Source organism: Talpa occidentalis, unplaced genomic scaffold (genome assembly GCF_014898055.3).
Source record: "Talpa occidentalis isolate TD23 unplaced genomic scaffold, MPIMG_talOcc4v2.1 talOcc4.2, whole genome shotgun sequence".
Taxonomy (NCBI): domain Eukaryota; kingdom Metazoa; phylum Chordata; class Mammalia; order Eulipotyphla; family Talpidae; genus Talpa; species Talpa occidentalis.
In genome coordinates this window covers 28435255-28463183 of record NW_023602073.1, presented here as the reverse complement: position 1 = coordinate 28463183, position 27929 = coordinate 28435255, and the positions used below count along the sequence as shown (strand labels likewise).

The following is a 27929-nucleotide window of genomic DNA, read 5'->3' as shown; positions in this document are numbered from 1 at the left end:
CTTCTCGCCCCCCCGTCTTCTCCTGCACCCTCCTTCTTCCCTCCGCCCGGAGCTTTCCTGGCCCCGGCGCCGCCTCCTTCCCTCCCGACTCTCGGCTCCCGCGGCCGCCGCCGCCCCGGGGAAGGGGACACGGGTGGGGTTTGGGGGCGCGAGAAAGGAGGGCGAGACCCCGACGGGGCCGGAGCGCGGACTCCGGGGACGGGGGCGCGGGGGGAGGGGAAAGGTGGAGGAGAAAGGAGGGGGCAGCGGGCGGAGCGGCCGGGTCTGGGGCCTTGAGGCCCGGGAGAGCCGGGGAGCTGGGCCGGCGCGCCGAGGTAAGAGCCGGGGCCGGGGCGCGGGGTTCGGGGGGGCGCGCGGGGGAGGCCGGGCCGGGCCTCGGGCGGCGGGGCCGGGCGCGGGGCGCGACTCGGCGGCCGCTCCCGGGAGCGTGGGTAAGCGGGCGCCGAGCCGCGGGGGCCCGGGCGAGGAGGTGGTGAGAGGTGGAGTCCCGGGAGGGTGGGGGGCCGAGGGAGGCAGGAGGAGGGTGGGGACTGGCGCTCCCTCCTCCCCCCCACCCCGCCGGGCTCCGCCCCCGCCTCCTCCGCGGGGCGCTCCTGTGTCCCCTGTCGGAGCCGGGTCGCGCCTGGGAGGCACCCCGGGGAGGCCGGGCTGTCTCCCGGTCCGGCTCGCGCCAGCGGGCCTCGGGCCGGTGCTCATGGCCGCCTCTCACTCAGATGCTGCTGCTGCTGCTGCTGCTGGCGCCGCTCTTCCTCCGCCCCCCCGGGGCAGGCGGGGCGCAGACCCCCAACGCCACCTCAGAAGGTGCACCCTTCCCCGTTGACCTCGGGCACCCCTTCACCTCATTCTCCCTTTCTTTGCACCACCTCCATTCTGGTGTTCACATTATCCCGTCAGCCCTACAGAGCATCCCCGCCTGCTCAGCCCCACTTTACTACTCCTGACCTCCTTTTTGTTACCCCCACATTATAAACCAGCACCCCTTTTTCTCTGCCCCACATTGCTATACTAGGCCCCGCATTATTTCCTCCACCTCACCCCTCTTTCCTGGTCCCACATCACTACCTCAGTTCCTCCATTGCCTTGATCCCACGCTGCAGCCCAGGTAGCCTTGTAAGACCCCCTCCCCCCACGACCCTCCATTCTAATTCACCTCAGACCCCTCCCTTTAGCCTTTGTTGCCGGCCCCACTCACAAATCATACCCTTTCACGATTTCTTAATTACTTTTCTCCATTACCTGCAACCAACACTCCGATGGTGTCTCTCATTATTATTCTGAACCCTGGCTCATTACTCCGTCCTTCAGCCCAGGGTTCTGTCCCCATCCTCACTCTGACCATCTGGCATCCCGTCCCTTTCCTCTGTCCCCCACCTGCCCACTCCCCCTCTGTTGCTGACTCTGCCCTTTCTTTTCCCCACCGTTGCTCTCTTTCTGCCTGGGGGGCTGCCCCCTCAGGTTGCCAGATCATACACCCGCCCTGGGAAGGCGGCATCAGGTACCGGGGCCTGACCCGAGACCAGGTGAAGGCTATCAACTTTCTGCCGGTGGACTATGAGATTGAGTACGTGTGCCGGGGGGAGCGCGAGGTGGTGGGCCCCAAGGTCCGCAAGTGCCTGGCCAACGGCTCCTGGACAGACATGGACACACCCAGCCGTTGTGGTGAGTAGCCTCAGAAGCCCCTCCTCTCTTTAAAGTCATTCCTCTTCCGCTTCAAACTTAGCATGATTGCTTGCAAGTCAGCACTTTAAATCCAGTGTAACTAAATTCACAAATACATTTATTAAATGACTGCTATGTAAGAGGGACTGATGTGTGCAGTTGCACCCGCTAAATTTAGCAGCCTGTACATATCATCTTCCCTTCATTAGGCGGCTATTTGGTAAAATAACTTGATTATTCATCCCATGAGTTATTCTCTTGGAAGATCACTAGAGCAGATTTGCAAAAACATTCTAAAATGATTTCATCATCCATTCAAATACCCCTGTCTCCAACCCAGAGACCGTGTTCTCAAGGAAAAAAAAACACCCAATTTAATGTTAATCTAAGTCAATTATAATAAGAAAGGCACATTTGACTGTGCATTTCAAGTTCCATACATCGACTTGTCTCACTGGAGAACCGCCCACTGAGGCTGACTTTGAAGAGATCCCATTTTATGTGCTTATAGCTCCATCTTGGGTTCCTACACTGGAAATGCTTTTTCCTTTTTTCTTTTGGGAATATGTAGATGCTTACAGAGTTAAGGGAAGAATGGAAGCTGGCGAGACATTCCTTTTTACACCTAGTTTTCTGTAAAGTATATGTGGACCCAAACCCAAATTGAGCCCCCTGCTCCCTTAGAGGAAGGAACCTTCGCCAACTCACTTCTCATTTTATTTTCCTGTCTCTTCACAGTCCGAATCTGCTCCAAGTCTTATTTGACCCTGGAAAATGGGAAGGTTTTCCTGACGGGTGGGGACCTCCCCGCTCTGGACGGAGCCCGGGTGGATTTCCGATGTGACTCCGACTTCCATCTGGTGGGCAGCTCCCGGAGCATCTGTAGTCAGGGCCAGTGGAGCACCCCCAAGCCCCACTGCCAGGGTGAGGGGAACAGCTGCCTGCATGCAGCTGATGAGGACTCTTGTGAGAGGATGGGAGCGGGGTGGGGTTGGATGTGGGAAAGAACTGGGTGCTATACAAAATGTGGGTTTTGGCGAGGTGAAGGTGAGAACCCAACTCTTTCCTCCTTTAACCTGCCTCAAACTTCCGCCAGCAGTCCCCAGTGTCCCCTTTTTGTACTCTGGGCGCTTCCTTCCTTTACTTTTCTGATTTTTCATCTTCTCCCTGCTCCCAATTCTTGATTCTCATATTTTATCTTTTCCCTTATGAATTCCCTTAAGCCTTCCTAAGGCTCACTTACACCTTCTATTTCCCCCTAGCCTCAGTCACTTTCTCTAAATTCAGAGCTTTCTATGCATCATCCTCTTCTAGAATGGATCCCTCCCTATTCATTATATAATTGAATTATCATAAAGACTAAGAAATAAATCATATTTAGAAAAATACATCCTATTTAGAAAAAGTGATAAAATTGGAAAGAACACTGGGTGGGGGAGTATCAGTGTAAGAAGACTTAAAATTGGAGGCCAGAACTATCGTAGCATTAAGAATAACACAGCCCTGGGGGGTGGGGTGTGGAGGACAGTTCTTTCCTGTATTTCCAGACAATCTCCAACATTTCCCAGGGAATCAATCTTGTGTCCACCACCTATTCTGCCATCTGCAGGTCTGCACACCTCTCCCCTTCCTGGGCACCCACATTCTCCCTCTGCTGTCTTCTCTCCTGGCATGTAGGCGTACCTCCTCCTCTATCCTTGTAGACGCTTTCAAAATCCTCAGATCTGACTTTCCTCATATATTAAATTATTCTGCTTGTAGTTCACCATTCCATTCTAGAAGTTGGGAGCCCCACCCAGCCGAGGGTTTACAATGAAGCTAATGAAATTTAAGCCTCAGAGTTTCTTGCTTACACAGGCCACTTCCTGTGCTATAATGTAAAATTCTAACCATGTGTTCTCATGGTCATAAGTCTTTGGAAAAAATGCAAAAGTAAGATATTTTAACAGTAGTAGTTTGTAAAACCAATTGTATTCATAATTTGTAAATTTTTTCTCTTAAAGAGAGGCCTTCAAATTTTATATTTAGGTCTCATAAAACCAGAATCTGCCCTTGTCCTAGCTATTGGCACTCCTGTCTCAAATTCTGTTGTCCTATGAAAAATAAAAGAAGAAAACCACCAAGTCCTGACCCACAGCCCCACCTTGCTCTTATCCCCAGGCACCCTCCCCTCAGAAACGCAGGCATCCGCTGTCCCCGTTCTTCGGCATGGACAGGTGTGGGAGGGGGCTGGGGATCAGGCCCGGGAAGCTGGGCGCCCGTGGTAACTCTTCTCTGATCCCCGTCTTTCCTGCTGCCAGTGAACCGAACGCCGCACTCAGGTGAGACCAGAAACCCCAACCGCGTGCACTGCAACCCCCTCCCTTACCCCTCACTCTCCATCCTCCACCCCAGCGATCCTGGCCCTGGGCTCTGGGGTCTCGCCCTTCTCCCACCTTCTCCCCCACCCCTGTTTGCGGCCGACCTACCTGTTTCTGTCTCCGGTCCCGGTTTTCTGCGAGGCTGCGTCCCTCCCATCTCCCTGCTTGGCTGCACTTGCCTCAGCTCCGCCTCCTCCCAGACTCTACTTCTTCCAAATGGCAGAGCCCCAGCAGGGGGCGGCAGGGTGCTGGGAAGCTCCCTGAGCTTCCACCCCGGCCTCCCCTAGGGGGTTCCTCCCGACCTTCCTTTCCCTGCCTGCCCCCTTCCAGGGATTTCACCTGACCGTTCCCTCGGCTCAGCCCGCCCGCCTCTGCCCCGGGCTGCGCTACCCTCTCTCAGCCCTCCCAGCTGCTTCCTTTCCCTTCTGTAATAGCAGTTCCCTCTCCTGACACCCCTTCTCCTGACACCCCTTCTCCTGACACCCCTTTTTCTGACACCCCTTCTCCTGACACCCCTTCTCAGGCTTCTGCCTGCCCAGCCCCAGCTCCTTTCCTCTGCCCCTATCACTCTCCTTTAGAACAGTCTCCCCCTTTTCTCGCCCAACTTTCTCCAAAATTGTTTCCATCGCTGTCGCCTCGCCGCCCTCCGGCCCGTCCACCCCCGTCCCCGCGGGAGACCCTCCCTGGCCAGCCCCTTCTCGCGCGCCCCGCTCTCCTCCACCCCTTCTTGCTCCTCGTTGCGGGGTTCCGGCCTCGCGGCTCCCTCCGCCCACCCCGCCCTCGGGCACGCCCCTCCCTCCCCCCCTGCTGTCCTCAGACTGGGGACCCCTCCCTGGGTGGTGCGTTCCTCTCCTCCCCCACCCCGCCCCCTCCCTCCGCGCCTCTCCCTCCTCTTTGCCTCTCTTCCTCTCCCCTCCGGTTCCCACAGCGCCGCTCGCCGCCATCCCGCCCCCTTCTCCCTCCCCAACTCCTGCCGCCCCTCCCGTTGCCGCCCGTGACGTCAGAGCCCCCCCCCAGCCTCCTCTCCCTCCTCCCCTCGGTCGGTCGGTCAGTCCGCGAGGAGAGTCCGCGGTGGCCGGAGCCGGAGCCTAGGGGGCCGTAGGAAGCCAACCCCAGCCTTGCCTGCCTCCCCGGCCCTAGCCTCCCCCTCTCCACAAAACCAGGGATGGAGGCGTCTCCCCGACACCCCCTCAGCAGCCCTCCCCAGGAAAAGTGTCCCCCCTGAGCTACTGCTCCTCCCCAAGCAGCTACCCCCGCCCCCTGCCATGGGTCCGGCGGCCCCCTCGGCCCCGGTGTGGTGGCCGCTGCCGCTCCTGGTGGTGATGGCGGCGGGGGTGGCCTCGGTGTGGGCCTCCCACTCCCCTCATCTCCCGCGGCCTCACCCGCGGGTCCCCCCGCACCCCTCCTCAGAACGGCGCGCAGTGTACATCGGGGCGCTGTTTCCAATGAGCGGGGGCTGGCCAGGGGGCCAGGCCTGCCAGCCCGCGGTGGAGATGGCGCTGGAGGACGTGAATAGCCGCAGGGACATCCTGCCCGACTACGAGCTCAAGCTCATCCACCACGACAGCAAGGTAGCCCGGGACTTGGGAGTGGGTGGGAGGTGGGGACTTGGGGGGCAGGGGGCCAGCTGCTTGCGCCTCAGAGTTGCTTCTAAGATTGCTAGTTGGACCCCTCCCATGTGTGACTAGCAGGGGATGGACTGGGGTGTAGGAGCCTGGGGAGCTTTGCTGGGGCTGGAGGTTCAAGATGAGGGTCTCCCTTGTTCAACGTGAGGGTCTCTGGGGTTCCAGATGGTTGGTCGGTCTTTAAGGCAGATCCTAGTGCTCCTGAGACCCATGGAAGTGGAGGTGGGGTGGGGGTTGGGACACTGGTGGTGGGTTTAGGGTACCCGCTGATCCTGATCCTCCAGGGAGTAAACTAACCCTGGGAAGAGTTGGGGGATGGAGGGAATGTCAGAGGTGGGGACTGGATCAGGGGTTTACATTTACCATGTAACAAGGCAAATCTTGGCAGCAGGTTGAAGCTGGAAGGAATAGGGACAGAATGAAGAAAATTTTGAGGGACTTAAGTGGTCTAGTTTATCACAACAAATAACTAGGTAACTGTGAGTCCTACCTGACCCTTCATTTCTCCATCCCCAGCCCTGTTGAGAATTCGTGGACTGTGGGATGCACGGTACATGTTATGTTGTGGTTGGGAGGATTAGTGGCCAAGGCATGGGCAGAGGCACTGGGAAAATGAACTGGATTAGAGGCTCACACTGGAGCATCCCCTCCCCCTCCCCCACAAGAGCAGGGGGAGGGAGAGGAGTCAGGATATAAGGATGAGAAAGGAAACTGGAATGAATGGCGGTGGGAAGGGGACCCCAGATTTGTGTGCATGATGAGAGATCCTTGGGTAACATGTGGAAATGGGTCCTCTGAAGCATTGTGCCTCTCACATGGGGGAGGGGAAATGGGTATAGGGTTAGGGAGGTAGGAAGAGGGAGAAGGAGAAGGTAAGAAAATTTGGGCCCAGGGGTAGTAGAGGATGGTAGTAGAGGTAGTAGAGTAGAATAAGATTCTTCTCCCCTATTTGAATAATTGGGAACACGAGGAAAGATGTGGGACAGGGAAGGAAGGAGATTTGGGGCCTCAAATTTATCTTCTCTGACAAGTGGAAGTCTCTGACTGAGACTTAAGGGATTAGGGGCGAGTGAAAGAGAGTACAGAGGTGAGGGCTTGGTGATCTTACATCTAGAGTGAGGATTTATATTTATTCTTTAGAATAACAGTCGACACCTAGAAATAGGAATGTGAGGGAGTTGGGGGCAGAAGTTGAATTGAAAGAAGGGTGCTTGGGGAGAATAGAGCACAAGGACTGCTAGGAACTTGGAGAGGAACTTCAAGTCCCTTCTGACACTTCTACAGAAATTCTTAAACTTCAGTGTATTCAAGAATTACCAGAGGAGTTTGTTAAGACAGATTCTAACTCCTTGGTCAGGGATGAGTCCCACGTATCTGGATTTTACCAATAAAAACCGTGCCCGGGTGGATGCCCGTGTAGCTGATGCCCATGGGAAGAGCAGCAGGATACAGGAAAAGAATGAAGAATTCAGGTGGGAGAAATAGGAAGAAATAGAGGGTCAGATCTGATCGAGCAATCAAGCTCAGGAGAGTAAGAGGGGTAACAGGTTATGGCGTGTGGAAGTAATGGGGAGAGAGACAGGGAGGGATAGGTGCAGGCGTTTTGATTGGGATCAGAGGGAGCCAGCAGAGCCCTGTGTGTGAGCTCAAAATTATCCACCATGACAGGTGATTCCCTAGAGGTGTCATGGAGCAGATGGGGGGACCTGAGAGAAAAGAGATGGAGAGAAAATAGCAAAGGCAGCAAGGGGGAGATGGAAAGGCAGACAAATTGGAATGTGTCAACTGGAATGTGTTGTTTCCTGCCTGCAAATCCAGATCCTTTCAGAGCAGAGGAGAGGGAGGAGAAAGGAGGACTCTATTGGGAAGGGGGTGAGAATCCCATGGGGGGAATCTGCAGTGATGTCTGGGGTGTGGAAGGGGGCTGGGATGGAAGGAAGGGTAGAGGGGGAGTGAGGAAACAAGAGACTTTGGAGAGCATGGCTTGCCTAGATGTATATGTCTTATAGAATCTCGTATGTCCTTATTGCTCCTATGAAGCTTTTCTTCACACAAGAAGGGGGGCACTGAGGGGTCTTGGGAGAAGCTGGGGGTAGAACTGGTGTAATAGATGCTGGGCCAGGCCAGGGAGGTGGGGCTTGAGAATGGTAGAGATAAACAGAGATGCCCAGGTGGAAGCATGAAGAACCTTCAAAAAAACAGCACCAAACAGAATTTCAGTGCTGCCCTTAGCAGGGGGTGGGGGTGGGTGGGCACCAGAGAGTTCTGGGTGCGTGTTCATCAGACTCAGGCAGCCTCCCCGGCTCCCCCTTCTCCAACTTCCCACAGTGTCCCAAATGTCAGGCCTCAGTGGGAAGCAAGCACTAGAGCACGCTCTAGGGGAGGCTTCTTTATTTGCTGGCCACTTGCCCTCCCCATTTCACCCCCTTCAGTCTGCCTCTGCCCTGGTCTGTGTCGCCTCTGCCCTGGCTCCCCACTGGCTTCCATTTCTTCTCTACTTCCTTTAGGCTCCAGCAGCTTCTGAAATGTCATATTTCAGCAGGAGGGGAACAGGCAGTGGGAGACCCGGCTGGCTCTTCCTCCCCCACTTCCCCTCCTCCCTTCAATCCTTTTCTCTGTAGCTTTCTGTGTTGTTTACTTTCCAGGACTCTGTGCCTCTCTTTCAGGCACCCCTAAAAGCTTTTTGGCTTTTGAGAATCGCATTCTGTTTATTCTCCCTAATTCTTTCTGCATCTCATCTCTTCCCCCTTCCACTCCTGAGTGTCTTTTTCCCTAATGGACCCTTCAGATCTAAGGACCCAGCAGGAGCTTGCACAGGGCCAGCCACCCCCCAGTGGTCTTGTTTCTGCTCCCTCTTGTTTATTTATCACTAGCCCTAAAAAGAGAAGAGGGAGGAAAAATTGCAAGGTGTGGAGAGGGAGTTTGCAGAGGCGAGGGAGAAATTTTCATATCTTTGGGGAGGCTGTCTGGGATCTTGGGAAGGGTTTATTCATATTCCTGCCTTTTTTTCTACTCACAGCTATTTGGAGCATAGAAACCTGGGGTAAGAGTCAGGGGTGATAGAGGGAAGTTGGGCTAGGGAATGTCTGAGATGAACTGAGAGGTGGGAGAGCTTACAGGCATTCATACTGAGGGAGGGGTGTGCAGGAGAGTGCGTGGGTAAGTCTCCAGGTGGAAGGCACAGAAGGGTGTTTAGGGGACGAGGAGAAACAGGAGACTTGGCAAGAAGAGATGTCAGGAAGGAGGAGACAGAGGAAATCATGACAAAAGGGCTTCAGTAGAGAGATGGGTCATTGGAGGAAAAAAAGAGAGTTGCAGGGAGAGGAGTATAGGAGACCCTGCTGTCACCCCACTATCCCCCTATTTAGTGTGATCCTGGCCAAGCCACCAAGTACCTGTACGAGCTGCTCTACAATGACCCCATCAAGATCATCCTCATGCCCGGCTGCAGCTCTGTCTCCACGCTTGTGGCCGAGGCCGCCAGAATGTGGAACCTCATCGTGGTAAGCAGCCCATGGGGGTCTGTACTAAAGGACTGTACCAAAGAAGGTGGGGCTGTGCTAAAGAGGGGGTGTATCGCGGGTTTGGTTTGTGAGGATTGCGGAGGACTGGCTGCCAGGATGCCAGGTCCTTTGCAAACCTGGGCCTCCTAGCAACAGCGGCCTGAGCGCTGCAGCCGACCTTCACAAGTAGCTGGAGCTAGATCAGTGCAGAGCCCTCCTATTGTGAGGGCCTGTGTGGGCCTTTGAGAGCCTCTTTTCCTTTCCTAGAGCAGAAGTAGGGCTGGGAGAGAGTGGGAGACTGAACCCAGAGGGGAGAAGGGTCAGAGAAGCTCTCAGTGGTTTATATCTGTGATGAACATGCGCTGTGCCTCCTCCCTGTCCCTCTTAGCTTTCCTATGGCTCCAGCTCACCTGCTCTGTCAAACCGGCAACGTTTTCCTACATTCTTTCGAACTCATCCATCAGCCACACTGCACAATCCTACCCGTGTGAAACTGTTTGAAAAGTGGGGCTGGAAGAAGATCGCCACCATCCAGCAGACCACTGAGGTCTTCACTTCGGTGAGGAACGGGCGAAGGGTTAAAGGGGATGTCCCCAAATCCCAGTGACCCAGGTCATTTCGAGGGGAAGATCTTGATTCTTTGTCTAAAGAGAACATGGGTTAAGGGCATGCTCTTTTTGTAGTCAGAGAAATGAATGAGTTGACTTTTCAGAATTCTCTCCAACTTTTGGGTTTTCGAATTATTTTTCCTTCTTTGATGCTCTGTTTCCCAGTCAGATATGCCCCAAATGACCCAGATATATTAAAGTAGGTTCATTCCAAAGTTGAAATGAAATTTGGAGAGATTATGGGATAGGAAAGCAGGAAGGTAGCATATCCCAGAGGCACTCAAGGGGTTGGTGTGTGTATGTGCAAATGGGAACAGAGGGAATGGAGCAATAGAGCTGGATACAGGGACAGAGAGGGGGAGCGAGAGGGGGAAAGGAGTAAGAAGGGGAGAGGAGAGACAGACAGACACTTGGTGCAAGGATGATCTGGTGGTTGACTCAGAAATGCAACCAGCAAGAAGTGGAAGGAAAAAGGGAGATGGGAAGAGGGAGATGGAAGGAGTCAGGGAGGACATGAGCACCCTGCTCCTGAAGACACTGTTCTCTCTCTTATTCTGTTTGCATCCTCTCTCTGCAGTGTGCTTCTTCGTCTTCCCCCCACTCTCTCGGTGCTTCAGGCCCCCCCCACCCTGGCCCTTTTGTCTCTCACTTGCCTCTTGAGGTTGGCATCATCCTGTCTTTTCCAATCCTGCCTCCTTTTCTCCTCTGTTTTTCTTTCCCCCACTTCTGCTCTCTGGTAGGAGTGGGGTGAACGAGGTGACTTCCCTTGACACAGATCCTCAAGAGGGACTCACCATGCACTTCCCGCTTAGAAGCACATCACAAGAGTCCACATGCTTTCCTTTGAGCTCTGCCCTTCCCGGGCACGGAAGCTGTGAAGGAAGGTTCAGAACTGTTGCTCCCTTTGCTCTGAATATGCAACCAACAGGTAACAGCTCTGTCTTTGCCCCATGTTTTTTCTGTTTCTCATCCCTACTCAAGACTCTGGATGACCTGGAGGAGCGAGTGAAGGAGGCCGGGATTGAGATTACTTTCCGGCAGAGTTTCTTCTCAGATCCAGCTGTGCCTGTCAAAAACCTTAAGGTGGGATGGCCGGGAGTCATGGGCTCAGCCTATAGAGGGGCCGGGCTGGGGCCAGTGGTGGGTCGGAGAGAAGGACCAGGTGTGGGCAGGCTGGGTTTTTGTTTTTTTGTTTGTATTGAAGTATAATTGACCTAGAACATGGTGCAAGTCTAGTCATATGTGTTGATGTGATACATTTATATATCATAGTGTGGTAGCACAACAACATTAGCTAACACCTCTATCATGTCACATCACATCGAGTCTGAGGCAGTAGCATCTCCTGGGGAAGTTTAGCTTCCTTTTGCAGTTGCCATTTATCCACAACCCAGTGAACAGAACCCCGCACTAAGCACTTTGGGACAGGAAATCAAAGCCATGAAAGTGCTTTGCTTAGCTCCTTCGGTGTTTCCAGGTGTCCCTCAGGACCTCTCTTTCTCTCCATTCTGTAGCGCCAGGATGCCCGAATCATCGTGGGACTTTTCTATGAGACGGAAGCCCGGAAAGTTTTTTGTGAGGTGGAGTTGGAGTCTGAAGAGGGAGGGGACTGGGGTGGGGGCTCTTTCCCTTGGGAGTCTCGAGGGAGCTCCTCCCCAATCCCTGCTCAAGTAGAGAGCAAGTGATCTGGGGGATGGTTAATATTTTGACCCTGCCTGCCGGCTCTTGCTCCATCTCTTGCTGCTTGCACAAGTGACACTTTATCCAGACCTCATTTTCCTGCCAGTTTATATTTCCCGAGGAGCCCTCATGAATTCCATCTTTCTTTGCTGACCGGAAATGTCCACTCAGAAATAGACACTTAGAAAGGGAGGGACTTAGAAGGAGAAGTAGTTGAGCCTCTCCTATTACCCCTAAGATTTGTAGAATTTTTTTTGTAATTCTCTGCTCTTATCTGATTCCCATGAGGCTGTATAGTGTCAGGCCAGATAAGACAAAAAAAGAAGATAAAGACCCAGCTGTTTTCCTTTGCATGCAGGTGTACAAGGAGCGTCTCTTCGGGAAGAAGTACGTCTGGTTCCTCATTGGGTGGTATGCCGACAACTGGTTCAAGATCTATGACCCGTCCATCAACTGCACGGTGGACGAGATGACTGAGGCGGTGGAGGGCCACATCACCACTGAGATTGTCATGCTGAACCCTGCCAACACACGCAGCATTTCCAACATGGTGAGAGTGTGGACACGTAGAGGCTGGTGTCCGGGCAGGTGCAGAGGATGAAGTGGGCCTCACGGGGAGGGGAGCAGGCGTGGAGTTTGGAGGTCCAGGAAGAGAAGGGGTTTCTGCCCACCTTGCGCTTGCTTGCATTGTTTCCTGTGAATTCCACCTCTGCTGTGACTTCCTTGGGCAGGAAAGAGAAAGAAATGAAAGTGGTATCTTTAGTCAGTTCCTGATGAGTGGAAAGGCTGTTGCCATGGAAACAAGGAGCAGCTGGCAAGGAGTCAAATGAGGGAGAGGCTTTAATGATCAGACAGATGCTGCGTGTGCAAGCACACCTTTACAGAAACGCTGTTCGTGGGCTGAGATGCATTTTGTTTTCTTGGTGACTTCAGAGTACTTTAGAGTTGCTTAATATTCACTCCTGAGTGATCTTCAATTAGCTTGTCTGCCGATGATTTTTAAAATGATTCTCTTTTAGACTTTTAGATGTAAAATGGACTTTTGAAATTGGTTAGCACTGGAGAGCTAGTTAGTGACAGACCTGAGCTAAAAGACACCTTCTCTGATTTGGGGAGACTGGGGTAGCCCTGCAGGTAAGGGGTATGAATGAGTAGGGCATGGAGCTTGGTGGGGGGCTCCTTTTTTTGCTCAGCAGTATCTTTTGAGGAGTACAAGAATCTTGGGTGAACTTGGTAAGGCAGCCTGTGTGTCTGCCTTTTATGCTCAGGGTAGCCCCAGGTATCAAATACTTGCTTTGGAGAGCATGCTGAGGGAGAGTTAATGGTTGTAAAACCCCTGATTATCTTATTTTAAAAGATAGCTTGCTTTTATGTCATAAACTAGCAGCTTAGGTGTATGCTTTCAGTGATCTTCACAGCATTGCTCTGAAGTAGATTTGTCATTTTCACTTTATGAATCAGGAAATGGAGACTTGTCCCAGGCCTTGCATTCAAGCTGGAACTGAATCATAGCTGACTCTAACTCCAAACCATTCTTCTCCAACCATGAAGTCTGACTGAAAAGTTTGTACACCTATTGGCTAACACTATTTTTAGACAGTGGCAGTTTTTGAGCAAAGGAGAGAAGATTTAGTAGGTTGTGATGAAAGTGTCTGTTGTCATGTAGGTTCTGAACATGGACTCTGTCCTGGGACATCTTAAGGGACCCTGTGTTTAAGGTATCTTGGTTGAAAAATGTGGTGGGAAAATTCTGGACGGTCATGTCCTTGTAGAGCACCTGAAAGGTGAACATTCCCAAGAACCTGGAGAAATAGAGGAGCTGGTATGAGGCTGGAATGGCTTGTTGCTGCTGAGTCCTGGTCCTGGCCCTTGGGACTTCTGCCCAATAGCCAGAAGCTAACAGAGCCCCTGACAAGAGGCAGGGGTTTGGTTGGAGGTATAAAAGGTCATCAGAGATTTGGAGCAGGATAGTTGGAGGAATTTTTTGACACTTGGTCTCTAGAGAATGATGATGCCTGCCTTTAAGGTCTGGAGTTATCACTAGGCTGCTTGGTTGATTAATACATCAGGTGAAGCAGCCACGGTTTTTCAGAGAATAGAAGCAGCTTTCACAACTGACTAGGGAAGAGATTATAGATGATTTAGATAGGGCCAGAGAAGTGGGTCAGACATGAGGGGTTGGACTGAGGGCCCAGAGCTGTGGAGATTTAGAAGAGATCAGAGTTGTCTTTAATCTGCATGGATGACCTTACATTTACTCAGCAGTTCTGAAACTTTCGCTTCTATTAGAACTTACTAGAAAGGTTAATTAGTACACAGATTACTGGGTTCTTCCCCTGATTTGGTAGGAATGGGGCTAGGCCTCAGAATTTACGTTTCTATGAAGTTCCCTGGGAATATTGATACTGTGGTCTGAGGACCACGTTTTGAGGACTATTAGTTATTGAAGGTTTTCAAATAGAGGTTGTAATGTCTAGGGGCAATTTTGGCTGTCACAACCATGGGTAGCAGGAGGGATAGATGCTCCTGATGTCTAATGGATAGAGGCCAGGAGTGCTTCTAAACATCCTACAAATGCACGGCAACAAAAAATTATCCTGCTCCCAATGCCAATAGTACCCAGATCGAGAAACCCTGGTATAGAAAGCATCTTTAAGAGTTAGAGATGAGAGAGTAGGTTAGAGTAGTTTTGGAGAAATGTTATAGCTCTGGACTGGAGGAGAAGGTGGGGGTGGCATACCTGGGGATAAGAATGTGAGTGAATTCTGGTATAACGCCAAAAGTTCCCTTGGATGTACATTTTAGATCACTGTTTGAGTGTCTTTGCCACACATAGAGACAACCAGACAGGGCTGTTAAAAAATAGGATCATAACTTTATACTTGGTTACTTCACTAATTTTTATAGGTTGTGAAATTTTTGTCCAGTTTTTCTTAACTGCCTGGTAACATTTGCATTTGAAAATTTACAACCATATCTTTGGTGACCCAGGGGGAAGTTTTTTTGTATCTTGATTTGGGGGTGCAGTGGTTTCTCCAGTGGCCAAGATTGTAGTGACCTGGAGCCAGCAGAGAGCTTAAGGGTCTAGGCAGGGGACAGTGTTATGCAGAACAAGTGACTCCCTTTCCATATGGGTGACTTCCTGAAGCAGTATTCACTTTTTTTTTAAGATTTATTTATTTATGCATATAAGATAGGGGTATAGGCCAGAGGTGCAGAGGGTGAGAGGATTCACCAGATACAGAGTGGGGAACAGAACAGACTGACTGAAATACACTGCTGAGGGGAGCAGCGGGCAAGACAGGAGAGGTCTGCTGTGCCATGTGCGTAACTCCCTGGCTGGCTGGGGATTGAACTCATGCTGCAGAAGCTTCACAGTGCTGTGCTTAACCTGTTGTGTCACCAGGGAGCCCCAAGCAGTGTTTACTTTGAACTGAAGGCCAGATAGACTTGAGGTTGAAAGCCTACTCAGAAATTCTTAACCTAGCTGCTCTCTCCATAGCAGGTGCTCTTAGAGAGAGAGAGGCTTTCCAGTTTACAGAGGCGGTGTAGGGTAGTTGGGAAGAGTACGGACTTTGTCTGGGTTTGAATCTTCCATGCATTAGCAATGTAACTAAAGGCAAATTAGACTTTTCTGTGCCTCAATTTCCTTATCTCTAGAATGCCATGATAATAGTATCTACTCTATTGGATTATTTAAGGATAAATTAATTGACATATGTACCTTAGAAAAGTACCTGACATACAGTAAGGACAATATAAATGTTAGATATTTTTGTTATTAAGTGTTAATATTATTATTACTAACATTATTCTGTGTAGGAAGGGATGATATTAACAAACATTTCAGTAATAGAATTAAGAAGAATTCTGTTTGATTTGAGAAGCTAAGGTGATTCCAAGATTTCAGTCACATGTACTGGGGAATATTGAGAGTAAAGAAAGATTGAGTTTTATGTTAGATATTTTGAACTTGAGATTGTTTTTCGTATAGTCATAAATGCCTTAGAAATAGTTGGAGATACAGGATTTCAAATGCTGAGCTGGAATTACAAATTTTAGTATCAGTTACAGAGAGAGACATATTTACAAAGAGAAAATGTAACTTATTTTGTAGCTAGCATTTTATATGTTATTTCATCTTCATACTAACTCTAAGGTAGTAAGTATTATTTCCATTTTAAAGCTGAGTGACCAAGTAATCAGGTTTAATTTGTTAGAGATTATGTAGCAGTATGTAGATGAACTAGAGGTGGAATCCATTTATCTATTAATACATCCAATGGATATTGTTTTTTAAAAATATTACTGAGGTAACTTTGGTTTTTAGTACTCTGCATGATTCAGAGGAATAGGTTCACCTCTCCTTAGATATGCATTACCCCATACCCCACGCACTATCCCAGCACCCATATTCCTTTATCATATGCCATTGGGCCCCTTCCCTGCCTTGAGCCCATCCCCACTCTCCTTCTTTATTAACCTCAGTTCTGTCATTGTATTTCTAGGGTTTGTCATTTCTTTTGTTTTGTTTTGTTACATTCCACATTTGAGTGAAATCATCCAGTATTTGTCTTTTTCCTGCTGGCTTATTTCACTTAGCACAGTCTTGTAGTTCTATTCACTGTCACAAATGGCAAGAATTTACCTTTTTTTTTTATAGCTGAATATTATTCTGTGTACATGTATCACATCTTCCTAATCCAGTCACCTGTCGTTGACCCGGACATTACTTTTTAAAAACTTAATCTGTTATAATGGTTTTAGGTTCACAGCAAACTTAAGAGGAAGGTATAATGATTGTCCATATGACCCTACCCCAAAATGTGCATGAAACACCATTCTCACCATCCCCCACCAGAGCGATTACAATTGATGAACATACACTTATCATCCACAATCCATAGTTGAGGACTCACTCCATAGTATGAGGGCTCACTCTTGTTATACGTTCTATGAATTCGAACACATGTGTGATGACATGCATTCACCATTATAGTATTCTACAGAGTATTTCACTGCCCTAATCCAATGGAAATTTGTGGTTTATACATTATGGGCTGGGCCCAGTGCTGGATACTGAGGATAAAGAGAGGAACTTGGTCTGGAGAGAGCCCAGGCCTGTCTGCCTCAATGCCCAGGTTGTTCCCACTGTACCACACTGCCTATGTCCTTTGCATTTTTCACTCTCCCACTCTGTCTCCAGAAAGTTGAATAGAAAGAAAAGCTGGCAGGATGAGGGAAATAAAGATAATCATTTATTCTTTATCCACTTATTCATTCCTTCACTAGAGTGTGTGCATATTAATACATCCCAAATCTAAGGAGTTGTGCAGTGCCCCTGTGTGTTACTTGTGCCTTGCCAAGAGATGGTCATTGAGTTTGATGGTTTCTGGGGGGCCAGATGTGATTTACTCCTTATGCATTTCCATTATATGGGAGACATTTCCAAAACTGAAGCAATATACCCACAGTTATTTAGCCAAATGAATTTATTACCAGGTATAGAAATTAACCTATATGAACCTATATAATCTATATGAACCATCATGAACCTATTTCATGATAAAGTTAAAGGAACTGTCATACATTTTAGCTTTTTTGAAAAAAGAAGACTGAGGGTTAGAAAGGGTTTGTGGAGGGATTGAATAATGGATTTCAAAAGTGCGAAGGGTATTTCTGCAGTCCTCAGTCTTCTGAAAGCCCTCTGAGAGACAGTGAACTGAAAAAACACAAGGTTGGCAAGACGTACTAAAAGTCTTCCTGGTTGTCAAGCAGAATGAGGAAGGTTATGTCGCACCTTTTCTAGATCTTTCAGCTGTGGAGGCGCTGTTAGGTCTTGCGTCAGCTCTAGTGAAGTCTGAAGATGAGAGGGCATCAGTGTAGCGATTCTTCATTGAAATAGCTGTGATTCTTGTGCTCTCTCTAATTTCTATCCATTGTCATTTGTTATGCTGAATATTCATTAAACTTCCCTATTTATAGTGCTGAGCTAGCTGTTGTACTCATTAAGACCGGTGGATGCAGCTAATCCCTGCTGTAGTCTAGTAGTTTTCTATCTAAGACATGGGAATGAAGATATTGAACGTATGTATGCTCAACACAAACATGAACCAGCTGTTCAAGCTGAAGTGTTGGAGTCAGAATTCAGTGTGCCTCTCCCCTCCGCACAACCGCTCCGATCTTTCCCTCCTTTTCTCTCTTCTGTAGACATCACAGGAGTTTGTGGAGAAGCTGACCAAACGACTAAAAAGACACCCTGAGGAAACAGGGGGCTTCCAGGAGGCACCGCTGGCCTATGATGCCATCTGGGCCTTGGCATTGGCTCTGAACAAGACATCTGGAGGGGGTGGCCATTCAGGCGTGCGCCTGGAAGACTTCAATTACAACAACCAGACCATCACTGACCAGATATACAGGGCAATGAACTCCTCGTCCTTTGAGGGGGTCTCCGTGAGTTACAGCAACTTTCTTCACACTCCCCTGCTCTCCCATCGAGAGAGAGACCCTTTCTTCTTTTGGAAACAAGCATTCCATCTCTTTAATAATTGCCCTCAGACCAAGGAAGTAGGGACCTGTAAGCCAGACAGCCCCATAAAAGATCAGAAGGGGAAAATGGTATATTTCATTTCTTTCAGCCCTCTCCTGTCCTTTCTTTTCACTGTAGACATTTTTGAGTCAGATGACTATCATAGGATTTTAAGAGGAAATAGAATGAAAGATCAACTCCTATTCCTTTCAGAAGGGAAAAGTAGTGTCTTGAGGGATTTGGTGACTTGCCCAGGTCACGCAGCCAGAAGCCAGGTCTCCTGATGCTCTCTCTGGAGAATTTTTCCCATTCAAATCTCATGGGTGATGCAGCTTTTCAGAAGAATGTTTCTGAAATCTAGGGTATGGACATCTGGGGTATGTCCTATATGCAAGCAAAGCCATAAATAGAATTCATTCAGAAGCTCAATTACATCAAAAACATAAGGATTCAAAGAGTCCCTGATGTTCCTTTTCACTCTCGCTTTTTATCTCCTTTGCTTTTCTCCACATCTTCCTCTCCCTAAGGGCCATGTGGTGTTTGATGCTAGCGGCTCCCGGATGGCGTGGACACTGATCGAGCAGCTCCAGGGTGAGCAAAGGGGTGTGAGGTGATGGGGGTGAGGGGGGGTGGGACCTTCTGGGAGAAGAGCGCCAGCCAGGATTGCCTCAGTGTCTCCCACCTCATGCCCTTCTCTATAAACTGTATTCATCAAGCTTTTAAATAATCATGTGGGCGGGTTTTCTTTCTTTCTTTTTAACATTTTACAAGGGCCAATTGATTAGGAAAAAGAGAAAGGGAAAACGAGACACCTGCATAGATACAGGCAGAGAGCTGCTGGGTGGGTTTTTAAAGTTGCAACGGTTGTGTTCTTGAAAAGCACACTGAAAACAGTCACTCTTTTTTCCTGGTGGCTTGCATTTTAATTTCAGAAATTTTCCCTAGTGGCTTGGTATAACTTGTCAGTTGCAGACTCATGGACTCAAGGAAAGTGGAGTCTAGGAAACCTGCTATTTTTAAAGGGACTCCATTGCATATCCTTGCTGTGTAAACAATCATTGATAATTTTTTGGTGATACGTATAGCTTGGCTTTTCTAGACTGTATTTTCTTATAACTTAGCAAACTTAAGGATTTGTAAAATTTCTATGAATTAATTTTTCAATTCTACTTCACTCTCAGGCTCTTATAGCATGGCCAAGAGCCATTTTTTTGGCCTCTTGTGAAAAGCTTCTTTCTTTCCGTCTCCCCACCTCCCACATCCGTTCAGATCTTCTTTGTGTCCAGGACAAGAGGGAATGGACTTCAGCCACGGTGAAAGGGACATGAGTTGGCTTTTGAAGGAAAAGTTATGGTAACTGGGACAGTTTTGGAACAGAAACTTTAGGAGTGATTGAATTTTACTTTGTGGCTGTTGAAGAGGCAGCTGCAACTTGTCTAAGGAATTAGAACCCAAGCCAACAGAAGAGAAATTTCTAAAATTAAAATGAAAGCCGCTGGGAAAAGAGAGCCTGTGATTCTGTCTATCATGAGAGGGAGAATAAGTAGAAATGTGTTTAAAGCTTCAGAAGCCAGATTCAAAGTGAGAGTCATCTTGCCAAGAGAGGTGTGAGACTGTGCAATGGGTGTTGGACGTACTATGGAGCCTCTTCACTGAAGGGCTTTAAACCTATAAAATATTCTTCATATTTTCATTGCCTTGGGTCCACCTTATATTGCTTTTAAGTCAGAGTATGGATTCAAGTGACCCCTGAGGGCCTTCCAAGTATTCTTCAGGGGCTCAGGTTGAAGGAAAAATCAGGTTGAACCCTGGACGACTACTCGGGGAAGCCGGAAGTTTGATGGGCTCTTCACCTACCTGTAGTCACTCCTGTTGTCACCTGCTTAGGTGGCAGCTACAAGAAGATTGGCTACTATGACAGCACCAAGGATGATCTTTCCTGGTCCAAAACAGATAAATGGATTGGTAAGTGGGTCTCATTTCTATTTTCCTTCAACCTCTCTCTGCAGTCAAGGAAAAGGGTCGTCATGTGTTTAATGAGGGCGGGTTGGTAGGGGCCAGTAGGTTGAAATGCACCAAGGGCTGGTTAAGAGAAAGGAAATAAAATCTCCAAGGCATGGACAGGGGACATTAGTGTTTGCAGAGGGAATAAGTGGCTGGTGGCAATCGCTATTAAAAATAGTGCAATTCTGGGGTAATTGGGGATTAGAGACAGGGTGGGCAGGGGTGGGAAATGGAAAGTCTGTTTGGGTTTTCTAGCTTTGCTCATGCTTCGATGTAATGAGCTGGCTGTGTTTAGCCTAGATTTGCCTCTTCATCTCAGTCAGGAAAGCAGTAGCATAGCCATAGGAGGGGATGTAAAACCTCATATGACTGTCTGCTAACATGCACTTTTAAGAGAGAAAAAGTACGTGGTTGTTCTTTGTGTACTTGGTGGCCTAAATAATAGGAAATGAAGAAATACGGAAGGTGGGCAAAAAGAAGATCAACTGATAAAGGCTGGGTATCTTAAGGATGGAGGGACACAGCTATGACTGGAGCTGCCATCTGCCCTGCTCCACTAAAGTCGAGTCATTCCTGACACAGCTGGAGTTATGAAATTTTTTTATAATTTGAATTTAGGACGGTGTTCTGTACTGCTATAAATGCTGCATGGCCTAAATTACACTTTTTTTTTTATATATATAATCGAGTGATTGGAATTAGTGGGTTTTTTTTTTTGTCAACTCTGAGAAATTTGAGCTTACCCTTAATAATAATTGGAAAATACCTTTAGGACTATCATCCTGCCAGGTTAAAATCACAGATTAGTTTTTTCCCAGGGTTAGGAGGCCAGACTAGACACTTTGAGGCTTTTTAGCTTTATGATTTTACAGCTGTCTTTTGCACTTTGGATTTGAGTTCTGAGAACTCATAATATTATTTCTCAGTTACCCATTCTTTCCCCTGCCATTTTCCTTTGCTGTAAAAGGAGAGAAACAGAAAGACAAACAATTGCAAAAAACAAAAAGACTTTAAACTTTGGTGATAAACCTCAGCCTGTACGTCCTCTAGCTCCATTTCCTCACCCTATTTCTGCTCAACGTGTGTTCCACCTGCACACGCCCTATGGGGCACTTAGGGTCTCACATCCTCAGAGCCAAAGACATGAGTGTCTGTCTTTCTGCCCCTTTCTCCTGTCCCGTCTTCCTTCCTTTGTGCTCCTTCCTCTCCTACCCTCACCCGCCCCTGTGCCATGCAGGAGGGTCTCCCCCAGCTGACCAGACCATGGTCATCAAGACGTTCCGTTTCCTGTCACAGAAACTCTTTATCTCCGTCTCGGTTCTCTCCAGCCTGGGCATTGTCTTAGCTGTTGTCTGTCTGTCCTTTAACATCTACAACTCCCATGTCCGGTAAGTTTCTCTTCTGACATTTTCCTTGTCTGGCTGCCTCCCCAAGATAACTATATGCCCCTTGGAGGGTGTTAAAATAAAACCTGCATAACTCTTGGGGTCAGAGGTTTTCACTCTGGCTTCCTGTTTTCCCAGTGACCACTGAGAGTGATGGGGGGAGAACCAGATATAACTCTCCTCCCTGCTCCAGAGCAGCTAACTGAAAAGTGGAAAGCCTGTGGGACTGGGTAGCAGTGCAGAACTCTGGACAGCAGCTCCGGCTCCGAGCCCATCTCCAGCCCTCTGGCCCCATCTCCAGGCTGTGGCCCTATCTCCAGCCCTGTGGCCCAGCTGGCTTTGTCTCTCGTGGCTGCTGCCTGCTCCAAGCTTGTCTTCCCTTGACCCCGAGGCCGGGTCACGCTTTTGTGTGGCCTTCGGAGAGCTGGACCTCTCTGGGGGAGAGGGTAATTCTGCTCTTCTCCCTCTGCCCTCCGCCTGCCCCTGCCCTAGTTACATCCAGAACTCGCAGCCCAACCTGAACAACCTGACTGCTGTGGGCTGCTCACTGGCTCTGGCTGCTGTCTTCCCCCTCGGACTGGACGGCCACCACATCGGGAGAAACCAGTTCCCCTTCGTCTGTCAGGTGAGGAGAGGGTGGGCGAGTCCCCTCCTGCCGGCTCAGCAGCTTGATGGTTCCTTGCTTTTCCTTCTCATCTCTCCTCTCACCCCTCTGGCCTCTGTCTGCCTCGTCCCTTTTTTCTGTGCCTCTGGACTTGTTTCAGTTCCAAGGTTGCCATGGCATGCCTTGCAGAGAAGAGGAGGGAGATATTGAAGGCCGAGGAAGGGGGTCTGCACAAAGAGCCCTGAACAATGGCTTGTGCGTGGGTGGGGGCTGAGAACAAGAACTGTGGACTTCCTGTGGGAGCCTGAGTCAGGGTTTAGAAGACTGGAGGCAGAGATCTGAACTAACAGCTGGGAGAGTTGGGGGGAGGGACCATGGTAACATAGCGGGGGGAGGACCATGGTAACACTGCAGAACTCTTGGTGCATGGAAGGTTCTGGAGCTATGGGGAAAGATGGCATCAAATTGTGATATTGTGTGGTTCTCTGTTGTGTTCAGCTGGTGGGAGCTTCCTCCCTTTCCTCTTGCCCATCTTTACTCCTCTTTCCTGGGTGCTGGATCTGTCCTGATCATGCATCTATGCAAATGATATTTGTACACAAATGCACAGACATTTCATCAGAGACTATCTGTCCCCAGCGAGACCAGAATGCAGTGGGAGAAGCACATAATTAAATGTAGTGCAATATGAGAAGTCTCAGCGCAAAGTGATGTGGGAGCAAAGAGGAAGCAGCTCCCCCTCAGAATAGTTGGCATACTTCAAAAAAAAGATGTGGCATTGGAGTATTGGAGTATTACACCGCGTGTTCAGCAAAGACACGGAAGAGATTAGACCAGGGAGAGTGAGCAGTTCAGCCTGGCTGGGGTGTGGGGTAGTGAGGTGAGCCCCTGTTGTGAAGGTTCTTGTACCACATCTGGAGGTGTTCAGGCTGCAACCTGTAGACATTGGCGGATGGTCATAGGTGTTTAGTCATTCAAACCCAGAAGTTTTAGCAAGATCACCCTAGTGGAAAAGCAGATAATGAATGGGAGAAATCTGTGGAAAGGGGGAGCCTGCCTACTGGCCCGTCCTATCCTCCTCGTCTTGTGGTGTAGCCCTAGTCCGTCTGCATAGTCATATGTTCACTTCTGCAGCCCCGCCCACCCTTGACACAGCCCCAGCTACTCCTACTGACCCACCTACCTGCCCTGCCCTCTCTCCTCTCCTAGGCCCGCCTCTGGCTCCTGGGTTTGGGCTTTAGTCTGGGCTACGGCTCCATGTTTACCAAGATCTGGTGGGTCCACACGGTCTTCACAAAGAAGGAGGAAAAAAAGGAGTGGAGAAAGGTGAGCTGCGCTGACCCCTCAGCCCCTAGCTCCTTGGCTCTCGGGGGTTAGAAGAGTCCCAACATGCCTGTGCTCCTGTGTTTGCCCAGACCCTGGAGCCCTGGAAGCTGTATGCCACTGTGGGCCTGCTGGTGGGCATGGATATCCTGACTCTTGCTATCTGGCAGATTGTGGATCCCTTGCACCGGACCATTGAGGTATTGCTTGCGAGGATACAGGGGTGTCAGGAGGCCCAGCAGGGCTCTCTGTGGTCAGGGGCTCCAGGGCTGTGGTGGCCTCGAGAAGTATAGCCTTCTCGCCTTCTACTGTCAGCAGCTTCCCTGATCATTCCTAGAATGATCTCCATCAGAGGCCTCTGGACACATCTGGAGAAAGGAAGGGGTGGGGACCTGGGAAAGATCCAGGCATCATGGAAAGTAGAGGAACAAACACTTCCCAGGTGTTCAAGAAAATGCTTCCAGCTAAAGTGGGACTTGACCTCATTATTGAGTCTCAGAGGAAAGCGGGCGCAGAGCTGGGAGTTGGGGACTTAGCAGAGGTGGGGAGGGTAGCGGGGGGTGGTAACCATCTTTCATGTGGCCCTAATTCTCCCTTAGACTTTTGCCAAGGAGGAACCAAAGGAAGATATCGACGTGTCTATTCTGCCTCAACTGGAGCACTGCAGCTCCAAGAAGATGAATACGTGGCTTGGTGTGTGGGACGTGGGGGCCGGGGTGCAGGCTGCAGCAGATTGAGGGGCAAGGGTCTTTGGAAAGAGAGTCAGAGAGCTTGTGTCAGTCAGTTTCAAGTCCTCCTGTATTACTGCTCTGATCTTTTCCAAGAATGGAGGGCAGTTAGTGTTTTGCTGTGAGGAGCTCAGAGCCCAAGGCAGGGATGAGCAGCACTTGCACTCAGCAGAGGGGCGGTCTCACCTCATCTCTGGCCTGGCACTCTCTGTGGTCAGCTCCCTACAGTAAGACCGGGGCTGGGAGGACCTGGGCTTAGGCCCCCTTGGCCTGCTCTGTATCGCTGTCATTGATGACCACAGTGCCAGACTACCCTCAAACTGGTAAGCTGTCTTCCCACCTAGGGAAGGTCAGGGGGTCAGATGCTGTGTCACCCAGGCCTTTGCCTTATGGACAGTTGCTCATGACCAGTGTCTTCCTGTGTGACTTGGTTCCAGTTCAGGAGGAAGCGGTGAGGTCTGGGTAGGATGGGTGGATTTGAAGGGGGGGGGGTAAACAGGAAGGGTGTGTGAGTCAGAGGGGCTGGGTGGAGAAGGGGTCCCCTTTTCATTGTGGAGGTATAAGGAGGAGCAGTAGCAGGTCAGGGCACAGAGGATGGGGAGTGGATGAGTGCACGAAGGTCTTGTTGCCCAGGTGACATTTTCCTGCCATTCTAGGCATTTTCTATGGATACAAGGGGCTGCTGCTACTGCTGGGCATCTTTCTTGCTTATGAGACCAAGAGTGTGTCCACTGAGAAGATTAATGACCACCGGGCTGTGGGCATGGCCATCTACAACGTGGCGGTGAGCTCCCTGGACACTTGGGTTGGCCGTGGGCTGACTGCAGCTCAGATTCGGTGACCTGGGAAGAATCGGGCACCATGCCTGGGATCAGCTGGGTGAAAGTTTTAAAACGTTTTTTAATGCCTCAGACCTTTAAAGCACTTTATAGCTGATAAAGCACAATATCGACACTATCTTCACACAACCACCCAATGAATTGACTATTAGTAACCCTTCTGTGTAGGGTCTGATTCACAAGCGAAATTTCCCGCCTGCTGGCCCAGGGACTTTTGAGAGCCTGGATATGTCCAGAGATCAAGGGAGTTCCTGCCTTGAGGGAGGTGACCCCCTACCTTGACCTAGAGCAGGAACTGGTTTGGGATAATTCGTTTGGGATTCTTCTCAGTCTAGAGTGGAGGATGAACCCCAGTTTAAGTCCTTTCAAGTGGGAAGTTCACCGGGGACCAGTCTTCAGACTCTCAGGGAAAGAAAACCCTGCTTGCTGTCTGAGCCTGCAGATTAGGCTGAGGCTCCCCAAACACGCTGTGTCCCCAGGTCCTGTGCCTCATCACTGCCCCGGTCACCATGATCCTGTCCAGCCAGCAGGACGCGGCCTTTGCCTTTGCCTCTCTCGCCATAGTTTTCTCCTCCTACATCACTCTGGTTGTGCTCTTTGTGCCCAAGGTGAGCCTGGTGTTCTTCCATCCTCTCCAGCTCACACCCCGCTTCTCTGCCCTCCCCTGTCCCTCCTCCCTCTTTCTCCCTTGTTTGGGTCCCAGCTGGTCCCTCTCATTTTCATTCTGACTCCAACCCTCCACCCACTCAGCTAATGGCTGACAGCTCCTGCTCAGCACCCCATGCCCCAAATGTTCGCCCCCAGATGCGCAGGCTGATCACCCGAGGGGAATGGCAGTCTGAGGCACAGGACACTATGAAGACAGGGTCATCAACCAACAACAACGAGGAGGAGAAGTCCCGGCTGTTGGAAAAGGAGAACCGAGAATTGGAGAAGATCATTGCTGAGGTGAGTGGTGATGGGGTGAGGGGGGGGTGGTCCCTGGGGTCCCACAGCTCAGGTGGGGTTTTCTGAGGCAGGGCCTGAGATAGTGGTTCAGGTGTGTAATCTATTGAGAGAGGGTCTCAGGAGAAAACTGCCAGGGAGAGGGTGAGGACAGGAAGGGGAAATGACTGAGCTTCATCAGGTGGGAGGGGGCTCTGGAGCGTGGACTATACTGTTGACTTGAGCCCTGGAGGCAGCAAGGGGGTGGCCTTGGGCTGTGGGGGACATCAGGGAGCTGAGTGTTGAGTGAATTTTTCCTGTGAGGGGAACGTGGGCAGATCCCGAGGTATTCTCTGTGCCTGGGGCATATTCAGGCTGGGTTGGCACAGATCTCTGCGTGAGTTATTGGAAGCCGCATCCTCTGACCTTTCTTTCCTGTTTTCTTTTTTCTCTCTTTTTTTTTTTTTGTTCTCTTTTTTCAACTGATGTCCCCACTATGTTCCTTTGGCTTTCCTTGTTCTTTTAATTTCTCTGTCCAGCTACCCTTATATCTCCTCCAGGTTTCCTCTGCTGTTCCTCCGGTACCTCCTCCCGACCCCGTCATGACTTCTTTTGCTCACATTCTGCTTTCCTTCCTCCAGAAAGAAGAGCGTGTCTCTGAATTGCGCCATCAGCTCCAGTCTCGGCAGCAGCTCCGTTCGCGGCGTCACCCTCCGACACCCCCAGACCCCTCCGGGAGTCTGCCTAGGGGGCCTCCAGAGCCTCCTGACCGGCTTAGCTGTGATGGGAGTCGAGTCCATTTGCTGTACAAGTGAGGGAGTTGTGAGGGAGGACAGGCCAGTCAAGGGAGAAGGGGAGGGGGTGGGGAGCCAGCAGAGGACCCATGTTCCGGTGGGAGGAACATGTTACCCCAACCCACCTCTTGTAAATACAGACCCCTCTGTGAGTCCTGGGGTTATCCGGGCCTCTAGAACGCTGGGAAACAGACTGTGTTCTCTCTTCCTCCTCCATATAATGTTATATCACTACTTCCTATTTAGTTTGTACCTCGCTTGAAGCATCTCAGTGACTCGCTGCATATGTCCTCTCTTGTGAAACACCGCCTGCATGTTGCCATGGCACCCCCAGCTCCCTCTGCCTTTGTGTTCTGTTTTCATCCAGCAGGGGCCTCCCCAAAGTGCTCTTTCTGTCCCAACAGGTACTTCTCCATTTCTCTCGCCATCATATTCTCCTTTCATCCCACTTGCCCCTCAACACATCCCCAACTTTTGTCTCCCTTACATTTTGCTTCTTTGGGCCTTCTTCTTGCCAGTGTTCACACATGCCTCGCCTCTGCTCTGTGTTACGCTGCCCCCACACCATGGCCTCCCCTCCCCTGCATGTTCTCATGGCACCTGCTCAAGTTCATGCTCGCTTCCCACATGTGCCTTCTGCACCTCCCTATGGCCACATGTGTTCCCTTCACTCATAGCTGAGGGTGCCCTCTCGCCCAGTCATGCGTGTGCCCTGGCACGCTTGAGCAGGTGTGTGCCCTGTTTCTGGCGTGCTGAGTTTCGTCTTTCCCAATTGCCTGATTCATATTTCACCCATTCATTTCCCCTGTGTGCTCTCACGGGTCCATCTGTACCTTCTTTTTGCACCTTAAACTCATTGTGCTCGTCCATCAGAGCCGTAGGTGTCCACCCTGCACATTGTTAAGCACTTTTCCCCCCTTAATGTCCATGGGGCCAGTCACCCCCTCTCTTGGCATACTTGGTTTCTGCTAGAACTTTCCCCACTCTCCTTTGCACTCATGAGCCACCCTCAGTCCACTCATAGTCACCCTGTGCCAAGATTGTCTCCTTTGCTTTTTTGTTTTTTTTCTGAGGGGATTAAGGAAGAAATGGGGACAGGTTTGGGGAACTGCTTCTAGTAGACGGTGAGAATCCTGGCCGAACGAAGGCACTCCTCACTATTGAGATGGACAAACGGACCTATGGGGCCGGGGGCATCCCTTTCACAATGTAGTGTCTCTTGGGGAAGGATCTTTTCAAATCTCAATAAATCAGTGAACAGTGTGACTCAGCACCTGGTCCCATACTGTGAACGCAGCGGGTTGAGTCGGAGAAGGGAGACGTGGAGGTCTCCATGTTAAAATACGTTGAAGTGGAGGGGTGGG

At 50.1% G+C, this 27929-nt stretch overlaps 1 protein-coding gene across 2 annotated transcripts; it reads left to right on the top strand.

Moving 5' to 3' along the window:
• GABBR1 (gamma-aminobutyric acid type B receptor subunit 1) lies at positions 1-27929 on the top strand. 2 transcript variants are annotated; one of them, XM_037519227.2, is made up of 23 exons: positions 1-314; positions 714-801; positions 1456-1659; positions 2398-2583; positions 3960-3980; positions 5430-5590; positions 9013-9147; positions 9536-9706; positions 10737-10838; positions 11270-11335; positions 11794-11985; positions 17646-17888; positions 18492-18555; positions 19852-19929; positions 21206-21356; positions 21846-21978; positions 23167-23283; positions 23373-23480; positions 23880-23973; positions 24665-24792; positions 25327-25455; positions 25652-25795; positions 26413-27929. In XM_037519227.2, exons 2-23 carry the CDS (start codon positions 714-716, stop codon positions 26584-26586), a joined length of 2889 nt encoding a protein of 962 aa, XP_037375124.1. In that variant the 5' UTR covers positions 1-314; the 3' UTR covers positions 26587-27929. The 2 variants fall into 2 exon arrangements, with proteins under 2 accessions (XP_037375124.1, XP_054554429.1); XM_054698454.1 differs by lacking the exons at positions 1-314; positions 714-801 and having other exon boundaries at positions 821-1659.

Excerpts from the sequence above, each read along its gene's own strand:
- GABBR1 (XM_054698454.1), top strand. The coding sequence starts at position 1,254 with ATGGTGTCTCTCATTATTATTCTGAACCCTGGCTCATTACTCCGTCCT. Across the intron at positions 21,979-23,166 it reads AGTTCCCCTTCGTCTGTCAG|GCCCGCCTCTGGCTCCTGGG; the intron begins GTGAGGAGAGGG and ends CTCCTCTCCTAG. Across the intron at positions 23,284-23,372 it reads AAAAAAAGGAGTGGAGAAAG|ACCCTGGAGCCCTGGAAGCT; the intron begins GTGAGCTGCGCT and ends GTGTTTGCCCAG.